General features: G+C 37.3%; 1 protein-coding gene across 9 annotated transcripts in view; it reads left to right on the top strand.

Annotated features, from left to right (window-relative positions):
• The window catches only part of LOC131425442 (uncharacterized), a 273,110-nt gene that overhangs the window by 143,022 nt on the left and 114,921 nt on the right, over positions 1-15,167 (top strand). For 2 of the 9 annotated variants that reach the window (XM_058587379.1, XM_058587375.1), the window contains exon 2: positions 2,161-2,495. The exons of 5 other annotated variants lie outside the window; for them this stretch is intronic. In XM_058587379.1, the coding sequence (XP_058443362.1) occupies positions 2,426-2,495 (70 nt within the window). In that variant the 5' untranslated portion in view covers positions 2,161-2,425. Of the gene's footprint in view, positions 1-1,253; positions 2,496-15,167 lie in introns of those variants that run through there. 2 more of the 9 variants (XM_058587376.1, XM_058587377.1) reach the window with 2 other exon arrangements.

Genomic DNA, 15,167 nt, shown 5'->3' with positions numbered 1-15,167 from the left:
CAAAGAAAAAACAGAATTTATTCTTTCTTGAAAGCGTTTTTGACAAAAGTCTTCGTTGTCTGATTGTGACTTCGTCTTGGCTCTCTTGGTCAAATATTTGGATGGTGGCGCCTTTGGTAATAATTTGACCGGTCTTCAACGTTTTTTCTTAGCCGGAGCATCTGCTGTATGAGCAGCTAGATGTTTGACTCGACAGCAGCCTGCATATCACTGACAATTTATCACGATTTGTCGAAAAAAATGGGGTGGCGGTTATCGAACATCTTGGGGTGCCGGTAACCGACATTGGTAGACATTTTGAAAATTACAAAAAATTGGTTGCGAAAATGTTGATAGCATCCAGTATTAAATCAAGAACTAGATCTTTTTCACCTCATAAATATTCAAACCACTCACTTTTCCGATTGATGCTCTTCAATTCATGATACTCTAAAAAAAGTCAGAAAAAATTTTTGTGTTGATATTCTTGTAATTAAAAGTTATTTTGAACGCAGCTGTTTGCTTCGCAATTCGACACAAAAAGAACGTGCTGCTATTACACACACACACATGACATTTGTCGGATTGACGCTATCTGTTTTCTGTCAAAGTTACGGTGGGGTGCCGGCATTCAAACACCTTCCCCTAACAAAAAAAAATTAAAAATTCAGTGGAAAAGTATACCTTTTGACAGGAACACGATTGGCGCCAAACTAAATTGAATCAGCGTCATCCATCTAACTAACGTCTGTTGTCACATGAAAGCGCGTTTACAAAGCCCCGTGTCCGGCCTAACCCCGGTCTTCACTATATTATCCAGTCCTACGAAAAATGGCGAGTGAAAAATATACAATTTAGATTAGATTACAAGTGGCACGTTGAATTCCGAAAACCCCTAACACAAGGTTTGCTGATCTCTGTATACTTGTTATTTACTGAAAAGTTCAGCAAATTATTGTGCCAAAATTGGGCAAAAAGATTCCATCGAATCTCGGGAAAGAGCAGTTTGAATCACTTTCGAGAATCTCGAGTTGCCGATCTAAATGCCGAGCTGGAGTATCGATTTTAACAGTGTAGATTTTAGATTAAACGTGTAGATTAAGCTAGGTATTAGAGAAAAGTAATTTTTTGCAGGTATGCACGTGTTTCTAATGTAACCAACGATTAAATACGATCGTCAACCATCATTGGTCTGATTTGTAGTATAATCAAACATTTCGATTACAAAAAAATCTTATCACTAAATTTTAATTATTTACAACATCGAAACGATTGAGTTCGAGTTCCCATTAGTGAGCCACACTAATGCAAACAGGCGCAAGTGTGTGCTGAATACTTATCGAGAGACTAACGTACGACTGTCTGTCACCCTTGTCGAGTGTCTATTCTCCGCACATGTCACTGAATCGCAGTAACCCGGTTCGTTCGGTATTGTCCAGTACCATCTAGGAACTGTGTGACGTTAGTACAGTAAACGATGTGGATGGCAAGTGTGATACCGGCTACTTAATTGTTCTCTCAGCATCAGCGCTCGCTACTCAATTTTTCCGTAGCCGAGCGAGAGGACAGAGTGTGTGCAATGAGACCTTTGACCGTGTGTTAGTTCAACCTGCTTCTTAACGATCCCAAAGATCGTGTATTGTGTTGATAAAAAAAGAACCGGCTGCACGCTGACCTTAGCATCGATAGCATCACCGGTGGCGGTTTGGTTGGCAATGACGAATGTGGCCGACGGGTGGCGAACGGGGATACAACAAAAAATATTTTGTTAATTTTTTCCCCCTTCAGAGAACGACAGAAAGATAGAAAGAGAAGGCGACACTGACGTAAGTTTCGTTCAGTTCAGTACCTTACCGCCGAGCGAATCTTCCCGACGATGTTTGTTTTGCTACCCGTGCATGGGTAGACTGAACTTACCCTATTTTTTTTTGCACATGTAATGGTAGACATTGCTGTACGCGTCCGAGGAGTTCATGCTACCCAGCTGACAGGTAGTGTGTAAATTGTTCCGGTACTGATTAGAGGTCAGTCAAGAGGAGATCCTTGACAGTGATCGTGTTCTCAACTAACGGATCTCTGTCGATACCACAGCCAATTTGCAAGGAACAACCGTCAATGCAGTGTCCGTGTCGGTGTGTCCTCAAAACATCAGTTGTGTTACGGTTTACTTTGTGTTCATAGAGAGTGTGGAATTCGTAATTTAAGCTGTGTGATTAACTAGTGAGGAAGTAAATAGGTGCGCGTGTTGTTGCTTTGAAAAGTGAGCGCCACAACATAGACAAAAGTGAAAATCGTTGTTCCTGCTGTGTAGTAATATAGCCTTCCCATCGTCAGGAAAGTGTGCCAAATAGTGGGCAAGTGGTTAATTGATTGCAGTTTGAATCGTAAGTGAATCGATTTTGGATTCAGCCGCGGCACGTTTCCTGCCGACAAACACGAAAACACCATGGGTAGTGTCTCCAACGATGTTTACGGCGGAACTCTGGTGGACGAGAATCAGCAGTTTATACTAGACGGTAAGTCACAACTTTGCTGCACCACACAAAACACGCGGCTGCCTTCTTGAAGGACAGATTCTGTGGGACGGAAATTGGTGGATAGAAGGTGACTTCTGTCTGTCCAAAGATGCTCTGATTGCGTATATGTAGTTTAAAGTCACAACTGGATGTCGTTTGTTTTGATTTTTTTTGTGTGCTGTCAAGCGACCTTCACCACCAGCGCGAACAGTTGCTTTAGATTGACGTCGATGTTCCGTGCTGGTAGTCTTTAGTACGCGAGGTGCGTGATTTATCGCTAGTAACGAGTTTCTTCCCGGTACTTAAGTAATAACACACAGTATAAAGACACCGCCCTAATAATCGTATCGCGAAGTAGGAAGAATGTTTCGTTTCAGTAAAATCAACGAACTAGCCGTAGTGTGGCTGAGGTTGGCTAGGAATCAATTGACCAGACTTCCGGTAAACAAGATCAAGTTTTATTAATGATGAAGATAAACATTTTTTGTTTTCAACCCTCGATATGGGAATTTGGGATTGCAGGATTGAGAAGTCCTGAGCTGAAACAATATGTCATCCAAATAAAAATTTTGTTGATTTGCACCGTGACTTTAAGTGCGACGAATAACCATAAACGGTTCAAATCGCTAATAAAATAAAACAAACAAAATGTTGTTGATCTGGTTTTCGATAATTAACATAATAGCTTTCGGTAATTAACAATAAGCTGAAATTTTTATACATTTTGTTGATAATTTCATAAAATATTTCGAGTTTGTTTGTATCAACACATCATTTCTATTCAAATTTAGCTATTGGATGAACTTATGGACGCAGTAGGAGTCAGAACTAAGTCTCAAAAGGGTCAATTATTAAATTGACATGTTCGAATAGATTTTCTTTTGCTTTCAACCTTTAGGGAGATATAATCCTGCTCGCCGGAAATAGAAGTACTGTCCCGAAACAAAAATGTATTTATTATTAAAGACAGAGCATTATGTATGCGCACAGGAAAATTCAGCCATGGTTTATTAGAAACATCCTTTTTTACCTTACTCATATATAAAGGCTACACAATCACTTTGAAAACTGACTTTTGAACCGAGGCCCGGGTCCGGAGAGTGACAAATAATGTCACTCGATTTTCTCAGAGATGGCTTAACCGATTTCCACAAACATAAATTCAAACGAAAGCTCTTATTGCCCCATAGACTGCTATTGCATTTTATTTCGATCCGACTTCCGGCTCCGGAATTACAGGATAATATGTGAACATCTATGAGTAAATGCGCACTCAATTTCATCGGAATTTTTTTAACCGGTTTTCACAAACAAAGATGCAAAAAAAAGGTCTCACAATTCTTTAAAAAAATTCTCGAAAAGTTGGTCCAGATCCGACTTCCAGGTTTCGTGTATTACAGTGCGATAAGTGAAGAAAATTCATTTTCTTAATTATTTTGTCAAAAGTCATGGCGATACGAGGGGTGAATTTTTACTGGTGTGTGTACTTACTGGTAATTTCATCTAGTTGGCAGACTGTATTAGTTAGTCGATATAGAAATCTACTTTGGGACTATTAGTCCCCGGTCTCCGTTTCTGAAAGTACCGGTAATAGTGAAGAAAAGCTACAAAACGGAACTCACTTCGATTTCTCAGCAACGGTAAAACCGATTTTCACATATCAATATTCAAATTTAAAAGCTTTCATTGCTTAAAAGATACTGTGCAATTTCATCCAGATCCGACATTTGGTTAAGAAATTAGATCGCGATAAGTGTCAAAACTTTGAAACTGTCAATGCAAAACCGGTACGTGCTGGTACGGAAGAAGAAAACACCACGCCTAGCATACAGTGTGCGTTATTCAATCGTGTATAGCATGCAGGGTTACCACATCTGTATATGAAAAACATCTTGGCAGATCCTTCTAGTAATTCTTTTGTAAATATAAGTTCCTCGAAAAAGGCATCATTGCATCACTAGGTGGATTAAAACAAGGTTTTCTTTATTGTTGATTGAATAATTGACTTACTGACTGATAGTTTTGCAGAATTCTTCTGAATTCACTGTAAAAATGCACTTATTTCACAAAAGAAATGTAATACCAAACCTTTCCTTTTGTTGTCTGCCTACCCAGTTTCGTTCACAAATCAATCCGTTGGTTTGACGCCAGACTAGAAACTAGATTCATTATCATTGTCATCTGAAAGTCGTACATGATTTTTATGGTTCTCACTACAACTTTATGGCATGAACCCAACTAAGTTCTGCCAAAAGTATGTATTTGATACATTCTGCCAGGTAATGGGTTTACCCATGTTCTGATACTAAGTCACAACTTGTATACGTTCAATTTCATTCAGAATCTTTTGTATTAGCATATTACAATTTTAACCAGGCGTAACACTTGACAGAGACTCCTCCCATACACCTGTCTCTAACCGTTTAGAAGTCGTCCATCCCTCCTTTGTAACTATTACTTAACTTTTTTTTAAAACATCACGTCCTTTTTCTAACACTGAACAAATTCTTTTACGAACATAAACTCACATATTTAAAAATGATTGCTTTTAAAGGGTGTCCCATGAAAAATTTCGAAATCAAAAATGCAATAATAAAAATCATTTTTTATTCACCTAGTGCTGTAATGATGCCTTTCTCATATTACTTATATTTTCCAAAACATCGCTAGAAGATTCTCTCAAGGTTTTTTCTTTCAAACTTGAATAAAATCAAAAACTTTCTACCATAACCTTTTCAATTTGTAAACAGTTATGTCAAGTCATTATAGATTTAAATGTGGCAACCCTACTGGGCGGTGGTGTTTTCTTCTTCCGTACCAGCACGTGCCAATGCGTACCGGTTTTGCAATGACAGTTTGAAAGTTTTGATACTTATTGCCATTAGATTTCGGAACTGGAAGTCAGATCTGGATGAAATTGCACAGTATTTTTTAGCTTTAAATTAAATCTTGATTTGTAAAAATCTGTTGAAGCTTTTTTTTTTTGCTTTCGGAAACGGAAACCTAAAGTAGATTTGAATATCGACAACCTACAAGGTCTGTTAACTAGATGAAATTACTAATAAGTTTTATCAAAATTCGCACCTCGTTTCGCCATCACTTGTGAAAAAATACTCATGAAAATGAAAGTTTTTCACTTATGCACTGTAATAGCGGAACCGAAAGTACGATCTGAATAAACTTTTCGACGATTTTTTAGAGAATTTGAAGACCTTATATTTGCATCTTAGTTTGTAAAAATCGGTTAAGAAATTTCCGAGAAAATTAAGTGCGCATTTTCTAATAGATTTGCACATACCACCCTGTAGTTTCGGAACCAGAAGTCGGATCGGGATCAAATTCAATAGCATTCTATGAGACTACAAGATCTTTCTTTTGAATCTAAGTTGGTGAAAGTCGGTTCAGCCATCTCTGAGAAAATCGAGTAACATTATTTGTCACTTACATATATTCATACACCCACAAGCGATTTGTGATCTCGACTAACTGAGTCGAATGGTAGATGAAACTCAGTCCTCCGGGCCTCCGTTCAAAAGTCGGTTTTTCACAGTGATTGTATAGCCTTTCCATATGAAAAAAGAAAAACACGATTTGATAGATTTCAATGATTATACATTTATTTGAAAGGTTGATTCATGAAACTTATTACAAAATAGAAATAATTTCGTTCAGATGGCCCCCACGGACGGATTGACAGCAGTCACTCTGATTCACCCAATTTTTGAGTACATTTTTAATTATTTTTGGTCTCATGTCATCAATAGCAACTTGATTTTTTTTAAAGTCTTCAATTGTTTCTGGATGGTTGGCGTAACATTTATCTTCAACCACTACCCAAATAAAAGAGTCCAGTGGCGTCAAATCGCAGCTTCTCGAAGACCAACTCACACCACCATTTTCTGCTGATTATTCGATTTTCAAAGATTGTTCCTTGGCTGTGTGTGGCACGGAGCGCAATTCTGTTGAAACCGAATATTATTCTAAAATAAGTTTCACAAATCAACGTTTCAAATAAATTTATTAACATTGAAATCTATAAAACCGTTTTTTTATTATTGCATTTTTAAATTCGAAATTTCTCGTAGAACACCCTGTATCAATTTTTATATTAATTAACTTATACAAATGTTTGCACACAAATCTCCGTATATGCGTACACTAAGGTCTCTTTTTACAAGGGGGTTACGTACCGTGTTAAAAAAATCCGTGTAAAAGAAAACCGTGTTAATTGCGGAAACCGTGCAAAAAAAACCGCGTGGAAAATTTGACGTAATAATTCCAAAAACCGTAGATTTGATTATTTGTTTGTTTTGTTTTGGATAAAATATAACTTTTGATAAATTGAAGGGGAAAAAAGCTTATTTTTTAATTCCAAAAAATTTATGCAAGGTGCACATAACTGTGAAAATGTAACTGTTGTTTCACAATAAAAACGGAAATCGAAAAAACAGTGTTCCCTTTTTTAAATTTTTTCTCAAAAAAACAAATGACAGTTCTTTTTAAACTCTCGTCAGAAACCGTGTTAATTGCGAAAACCGTATAAATAAAAGCCGTGGTAATTCCGGAGTCCGTGTAAAAAAGCCGTGTATAAAAAAAACCGTGCGAAAAAAAAAGTGTAAAAAGATTAAGTATGAGTATTAATTAAGTGTATATAAGATTCGTAAATGGAGGTTTGGGTGTAATATTGAATATTTGTTTTGAAAATGATAGTTTCGTTGGAACAAGTATTTTATCGAGGTAAGGTTCAGTCAGATTTATTGGGTTTGCTAGGAGCCGTTGTAGCGGAAGCACTGTTGTTCTAAGTCTCTTCCCAGGGCTTATTGTAGTGAACAGTGTTTAGATAATATTGGCATTTGGCCATCTGGTTGTCGTAAGTGACGAGCGATTTCCACGGAATCCTTGAACCAGAAGTCACATAAGAAGGTGTAGCCTTCTTGAAGTACGTGCGTAATATAGTGTACACCATTCAGAAAACCTAAGAATATCCAAGTATTTCTGTGAATAACCTAAGTTCTTGCACACTTCCCCTCCGATAGAAAGAATCGCTTCGTACTAGGATATAGTTTTTCGATTAAATTGATCGTTTGCGACTGAAAGAAGATCATGCACACGCACTTCTATAGAATTATATTCCATATGAATAGGTATGTTGGAATGAGGTTTTCGTTTTCTCAACTAAATGTTTTTATTAATATAGCTGCCAGAGTTAGAATAATATTCAACTAATAATTTTCTATTATTGCAACGAATACGAATTGTAAGGCAGAAATGATTTGCTTTCCATTATGAAATATTTGCAATCACGTACCAATTGACTCTGAAATACTTTATTTAGTTTAATTTTTCGGCCGTCCAACACCTAATTTCAATGTTCCAAGTTTTCCAACACCCAAAAATTCGCAATCGTAGGGGCATAAAATCACCTAAAACACAACACAATCGAATTCGACCGTTTGCCAAATTTCGCACCCATGCACAGCACCACCGCCGCTACTATTCTTCACGCGGTAGTCACTCATCGGGAACACATTCCTCATAAGCAAGCCTGAAGCTTTTAGTCAATAGTAATTAACTCGGGCAACCATTCAGCAAATTAGCCACGTCAAATTGCCACCAGTGCCTGTTTTTCTAGGTGGTTACCTTAGAGGGGGGGTCGTAGTTGCATGTGGCACCAGGCACAACAACAACAGAAAAAAACCACGACATTCCGATGACTGGGTGCCGATAAAACACCCTTTCTAATGCAGTGTGTAGAAACTGGGCCTAACTAACTAACGCAGCAAATTCCAAAAGCACAAGCCTCGAGCAGTTAAAATTGGAGCTGAAAAGTCGCAAGCGGAGTTTTTTTTTTCAATTTTCCCAAAATTGCGCCAAAAACTTGTTGCAATTTTCCATTCTTCACACCACCGAACTACGCCATCTTACCTTGCTCTTCTGCTGCATACACGATCAATGTTACGCAATATGACCGTGGAAGTTCGCAGCTCCGTTTCAGTCAAAAATAGGTACCGACTGACTGACTGACTGATTGGAGGAGGAATTCGCACCACAAGGGAGTAACTTGATTTGATTGTTTGCGGCAGATTGGACATGAAGCTGTTTTTCGGTTCATTCATTTGGGGGCCTTTGGAGAAATGTCGGTTCATTGGCACCGCGCGGGTCTGCAGAATCGGAAATTGGATTCCAAAATTGCGCTAATTAATCAGACAAATATACTCAGCACGGTAACGCTAGCGATAAAGAAAGCGAAAAAAAACAGGCATAGACACTACAAAACGATCATATTTATTCGTCAATTAAGGTGCAAATGTATGGCGGCGGGCGGTTGTGGTTTCCGCCGGTATGTGGTTGTGCCGAGATAGCGCTTAGTTTCCTTCACAGTTCGGTTGCCGTGATCGAAAGGGAAAGGGGGTCTTCACGCCTGCTATTGTTTCGCACGCTTACTGTGTAGTTCAAATTAGGCCAATTTCGGTTCGAAAAACTGAAATCGCCTCACGATGACGGATTTTCCCGCCTGTTTAAAAATAGAAAAATAATACTATAATAAACGGCTGTTTACTTTCTTCTGTTCGTGCAGTGACTTCTGCTGTTCGAAGTTTGCCGTCGCAGGCGGAAAATAGAATGTTGTTTGCTTCGGAACATAACTCACTCATCTGTCAATCTTTGGCGAATAGAGTTTTTCCTACCCTTTGCAAGTACAAGAAAACATTTTTTTTTGCCACCTTAGGCTTCATCAACCATATTAGCGGGTAGGTAGCAAAAAAGTACCTTTGAAAATACAATCTACAGCCTGTTCAATACATTCTCGTTAAACTAAACAAACAATAAAAAAAACTCCACTCCCCACTTTGAAGCAACGACCTTCTTCAGTATAATGAGTGTATTATGTTTTAACTAGAAACTTTCGATCCCACCTCCAAGGCTATAATTATCTGCTCGGCCAGTTACTGCTCTGGCAGGTAAAAGGCGACACACATGCCGGTCATTCCTTCACTGTGAACCAGAAAGGCGGAACCAGAGGATCAGCCGGACCATGTTGGACGGGATAATTTCGAGACAATTTCCCCCTTTCTTCACGCCCGAGAAGTCCACCCATTTTTTTTCTCTAACAGTCGCCCCCGGATTTCAGTAGCGGGCCGCGTCGGTTTGACAGATCGAGTGGACTGGACAACGTAACAACACTAACAACTTTATTCCAGACTGATCCGAGGTTCCGACCAATTCACTAGAAAATACCTACCCATTAATCAATGCATCAATAGAAACAAAGTGGCAAAAAAAAACCATTCAACTTAGTACTTACACAATTACAGTTTCAACCTGACATCCACCAGTACCCGGCAGTTCCAGAAGGCCGGGAAGAAGGTGGAAAAAGCTCAAACTATGGCATTTTATCGTTACTACATTTCAATTTACCCGTTTGTTGTTGTTTTGTGTTTTTTTTGTTATTTGCTCGGAGGCCCTCTATAGTCAGGTGCTGCCTTGTGGGAGCGATCGAAACTCCGAACGGCACAGAACGCCCGAATAACTAAACAACCGTGGGAGCTCGCTGCGATTGTGTTGAGAAATATTTTATTTCGTTTAACCCGAGAAAATATAGCCAACACAAAAAGTCAGCGCCTTCAAGGTAAACGACCCTTTTGACATTTGACAGTTTTGCAGTGCAATGCTCCGCGAACAATGGGCTTAGGAGAATACCAGCATATGCATGACAAGATCGCGGACTGATTTGAATTTGTCTGTATTTCGTAATTCATCACACTTTTCACTCTTTCACTTGGAAATATATAATTTTTTAATTGCTTTGCATTCAACGGATCAGCACAAAAAAATAATGCACTTTAAACTGGTTTGTGGAAACAATGGTAGCCCACCCACTGGGAAACACAGCGGGCAGTTTCGTCAATATACAGGGTGATTGAAATTAAATCTAAATCATTGCGCCATACTTTATAGCAGTTTCTCAATCAATCTTTCTTTTGATTACATTTAGCAGGGTGAGATCTCTAGTTTCCATTTCATGTATGGTTGCAAAGGATAGGATGTATTTTGAAATATTTGACTCGAGTTTTAGCTTAAGCACAAATACTGCGAATTCTCTACACCATGTTGACATGTAGCTTGGTAACTAAAGACGGGTTAGTAATGTCAGTGACATAACAGGGATTATTTACAATCTGCTTCAGTTCGTGTGAATTCTCCGAGCTATTTGATCACCAGTGTTGTAGAAACTATTCCACGCATCAAGTGGATATTTTGCTCTACAACTCGCAGGGTAAAGACATTAAAATTAATTTATGATGTCGTTTTCCCCAGATATTGTATTACCGCATCAACATGTTTTGGGTATCATCTTCTTTTCAGAACTAAGAGATTTCTCTTTGCGTTAAGACTGCATAAAGACTGGAACGCGCAAAAATTGGTCGACGAAAAAAAAGTATTTATCGTTTATTCATTTGATTTGTTAAATCCGAATTGCCGTGTCTTCCGCTTAGCTCCTTCCATTAAATTTTGTACAGTAGTCTCATCAACCTTATTCGCCGCCGAACGCAAGTTAGATTTAAGTTGTTGCTTGTTTTCCATGGATTTATTAGTTTTATTGAGAACCCGTTTGACCAATGCCCAATACCGTTCGATAGGACGGAGTTCCGGGCTGTTGCGAGGGTTGTAGTATTCGGGTACCACAACCACGTTGTTTGCATCGTACCAATCGATAACCTTTTTCCATAGTGGCAGCTCACCAAGCACAGGTCTATTATGTTTCTTCAGGAATGACAGCAGTCGCTTTTTCAGGCACTTCTGGACGTAGATGGTTGATGGTTCCCGTTGTGATGAGAATGCCGCTTTTTAGACCCCACGGCTTGCTAGACGAGGTATTTTTTCCAAGCTTCCTGGCTGTAGACAGACGCTGACCAAACACTTTTAAAACGTTGGTCACGGTCGATTTGGCCACATCCAGCAATTTTGCCAACTTGGCTTGCGAGAACATCGGATTTTTGTGCTGAGCGAGCAACATTTTGACGCACTGCTCCTCTTGCTTGGACGTCATTTAAAACATTGGAGAACAAATGGTGAAAACTTATCATAGTAACCATTGTATATACACTCAACTTCCAAATGCAGCATTTCAGGGTGTTTTTACTTCATTTTTAACAGAAATACATCGATTTAAAGTTGACCAGTTTTCGCGCGTTCTCCAGTCTTTATGCTCTTCTGTGTTATTCCAGTCTTCGTCTATCTTCACGGAATCGACCAGTTACTTCCGATACTCGTCTACGACTATCGGTTGAGCAAATAGTGTCACTAACTTCTGTCAGACTTGAATTAATCGATTTTCATGAAGACGGATAGGTCTTACGGTCCCATTGAGAATGTCTGAACTTCATCCTTATCAAATTTATGGTTTCGGAGTTACAGATATACACCTTTCGGCTCGAAAAAAGAGTCCCAATCTTTTGATTGCTCTAGGGAATAAGAAAAAAATTTTATGTCACTGAATTAAAAACATCGATTAGTAGGTACATATTTTATAATGGTTGTAAAACTATTCGTTATATGTGGAAGATTGTAGATTGTATGCCCCTTGCCGCAAAAAGCTTGTGAAATCACGGTGAGCACGATATCTCAAAAACTAGTGGATCAATTAAATCGCAACTTTTATATGTTGTTCTTAGTTGCAACTAGCTGTTCGTAAATGAAGGATTTTGCGAAAAAAAAACATTTTTTTTGCATGATTGGCAATGTTTTATTCCGAAAAGAATCTAGAAATTGAATTTTTCATCATCGTTTCGTTTTGTTATTTTTGAGATATCGTATTCACCCTAAAAATCGTTTTGCGACAGAGGTCGCACAATAAACAAACTTTCTGGTATAAAGTTAGGAACAATTTCACAAGCCTAACAAAATATGTACTATTCAATGCTTTTAATTTATTTGAATAATATCATTCCCTTATTTCCTACAAAAATATAAAAATTGGGTTTCTTGTCTCGATCCGCCAGCTATCTCCTTAAACATTTGATTCAAAAGATAAGTCTTACTGGCCCATAGAAACCGTTTTCTGACTTGGACTTTCAGCTTCGGATTTACAGGGTGATATGTGTAGAAAATTTCAATAAGGTGAGTTTATCTAAGCAATGGCGTAAAAAGAAGCAAATTTCCCAAAACTGCTCTGTAAACTAATACAGTTTTAACCCTCGGCATCTTAGAGCTTAAGCAGTGTGCTTTTGAACTTATATTATTAAAAAAATAAAAATAATGCAGTTTTCAGGTCTAATTAATTGATTGCAAATAAACTGGTCAAAAACTTTGAAGTGGAATTAATATCAATTTCTTAGGTATGGTTGAATAAATTTCCAAGACTCTTAAAATACAAAAATATTTATTCATTCATTATCTTTTATATATTTTATATATTATAACAAGATTCGTCAAAATACAACAAACTAAAAAAGTTTAAAAACCAGTTATGAAAACATTATTACATAATACTACATTTGAATTAAAATCAGTGCAAATAAATAAAATCATATTTGAGAAAATGAAGTGAGCTATATTTTAAAGATTTTGACCACTATTTCTAAATTTTCCGGAAATTGAATTCAGGTATATTGAAATTCAGACCATTAAACCATCAAATAATATGGACTTCAAACTGAAACAGTTTTAGGCTCAATTTAAAAGAATTTCTAAAATTTTCTGTACCTTCGATTTAAATGGCGGTTTGAAATAAATGATGGGTCCAGTATAACAGTTCGTATGGTATTAAACTAACATGATCGATAGATTGGAACAGTTTTGAACTCAACTCAAAAGATTTTTTAATGATTTTCTATGACGGCTTGAAACTGTGGAACCTTAGCACTTTGTAATGTTAGAACCGGAAGTCGGACTTTGATATTTTTATGGGACTCTCAGTTCTGTTAATTTAAGTTTATTTGGCCATAGACTATCTTGAATTGCAAACTAGAAATTTATTAGCCGATTAAAAGAATTCACTACTGATCTCATGGTTACTTATGAAAGAATGTACTGTTGAAGTTAACAATTTTTCTCTAAGCACCTTGAAATTAAAAAAATGGCAAAGCAGTTTTTGAATGACGACGGACACGTACTTTTAAAACCTTATTTCGAGAAAAATGCGTTCAAAGTTTACCTGCCATCTGGGGAGCGCGTAGGGTCTAACAGTTTCAAAAAAATCATATTTTTTCTTTGTATTTGGTCATAATAAAACATTTAAGGAATGTTTTGTCAAATTTTCAAGTCAATCGCAGCAGAGCTCTTGGGTCTGTGTACCGAGCTCTCGCTTCTTTTCAGTATGAAATACGCAAAGATAAAGGCCAATAACTTCCAGAGTTTTGCTCCGATAGGCTTGAAAATACCACAAAATATTCCTGAACTATTTTACTGTAGAATAACGCAAAGAAAAAAAAAGATTTTCCAAAAGCTTTAGTGGTTTATGCTTATTGCAGTAGAATACAAATTGCTGTCTTAATAACAACGTTGAAGTGATTTTATTGACGAAGTTATTGACAGATTTACTCGACATACAGAGCGCCGAATTCTTCTACTGTATCGATGTTACAAAATAAATTTAATTCCTAAATCACTTACAATACTTATGGTTTTAGTACCAGCCTTAGTGCTAAAAAATTCCCGAAAAATATTTTTCTTCGATATTTTACATAGACATTGATGAAAATGGCATCATTATACCACTAAGTGGAATAAAGCAAGCTTTTGCCATTTGAATCAAAGCATGAGTTTTCGAAAGTGGTAATATTTTACATCCATAAAAAACAGATTTTTCATTCTCCGACCAATTGACACTACTAACTTTTTATTTTTTGGATTTTGAATGGCTATTGTAATTGCCCCAGGCTAGATCTTAAAGACAAAAGGTTTGAACCATCTCCATCACCCTAAAAATGAGACATTTCCTATTGAACAGATGGGGTCCCTGCACGAGTGAGCGGTGGTTACTGACCGCCCTAGCTGGGAAATTGCAACAGCCCAAAGGTCGATTGTTGTCTGAATTTCATTTTTGTCTTGTTGCAAATTTTTCATAATAAGTCATGCCACGGAAAAGTTTCACCACAGTCCGTCCGAGGTGTTGAATATTCATGAAGCTGCTTCCGTTGTTTATGCAATCATTCCTGAGTGCATTTTAATCCGGCATACAATAAACATGACGGAGCAGCGATGAATTTGTTCTCAAAAAACGTAAAATCGCACGCTTTTCTCCAGCGCTCGCCCATTAAATTACAACCTCGTTATTGGAATAAATTATCTGTCCCGGGGTTGTGAACATTCAAAGTTGAAAGTTTTTCTTGTCAAACAACAGTGATGGCCCATTTTACTATGTCAATTGAAATAATTTCCAAGACGAATGGAGAAGACAGGTGAACTCAGGATATCTTTATTTATTTTTATCAAATGAAAAAAAAAGTCGGGCATTTCAATATAATTCTAGTAGATCACATATTGTGCAATTGTCTAATACTAGTTATATACTAGAAATGTCTATTAATATTCTATGTTCTATACAGTGTACATGTACGGTGCTATATTGAATCGGCACGAATTTTTTGAGCTGAATATCACTTTCCATTGTAATTTAGTATTGAACATTATCACATAAAAGTTGCAATATTTGTAATAAAAATCTAAAAT

This window comes from Malaya genurostris, chromosome 1 (assembly GCF_030247185.1).
Source record: "Malaya genurostris strain Urasoe2022 chromosome 1, Malgen_1.1, whole genome shotgun sequence".
NCBI classification, from domain to species: Eukaryota; Metazoa; Arthropoda; class Insecta; order Diptera; family Culicidae; genus Malaya; species Malaya genurostris.
This window is presented reverse-complemented; position numbering and strand designations above follow the sequence as displayed.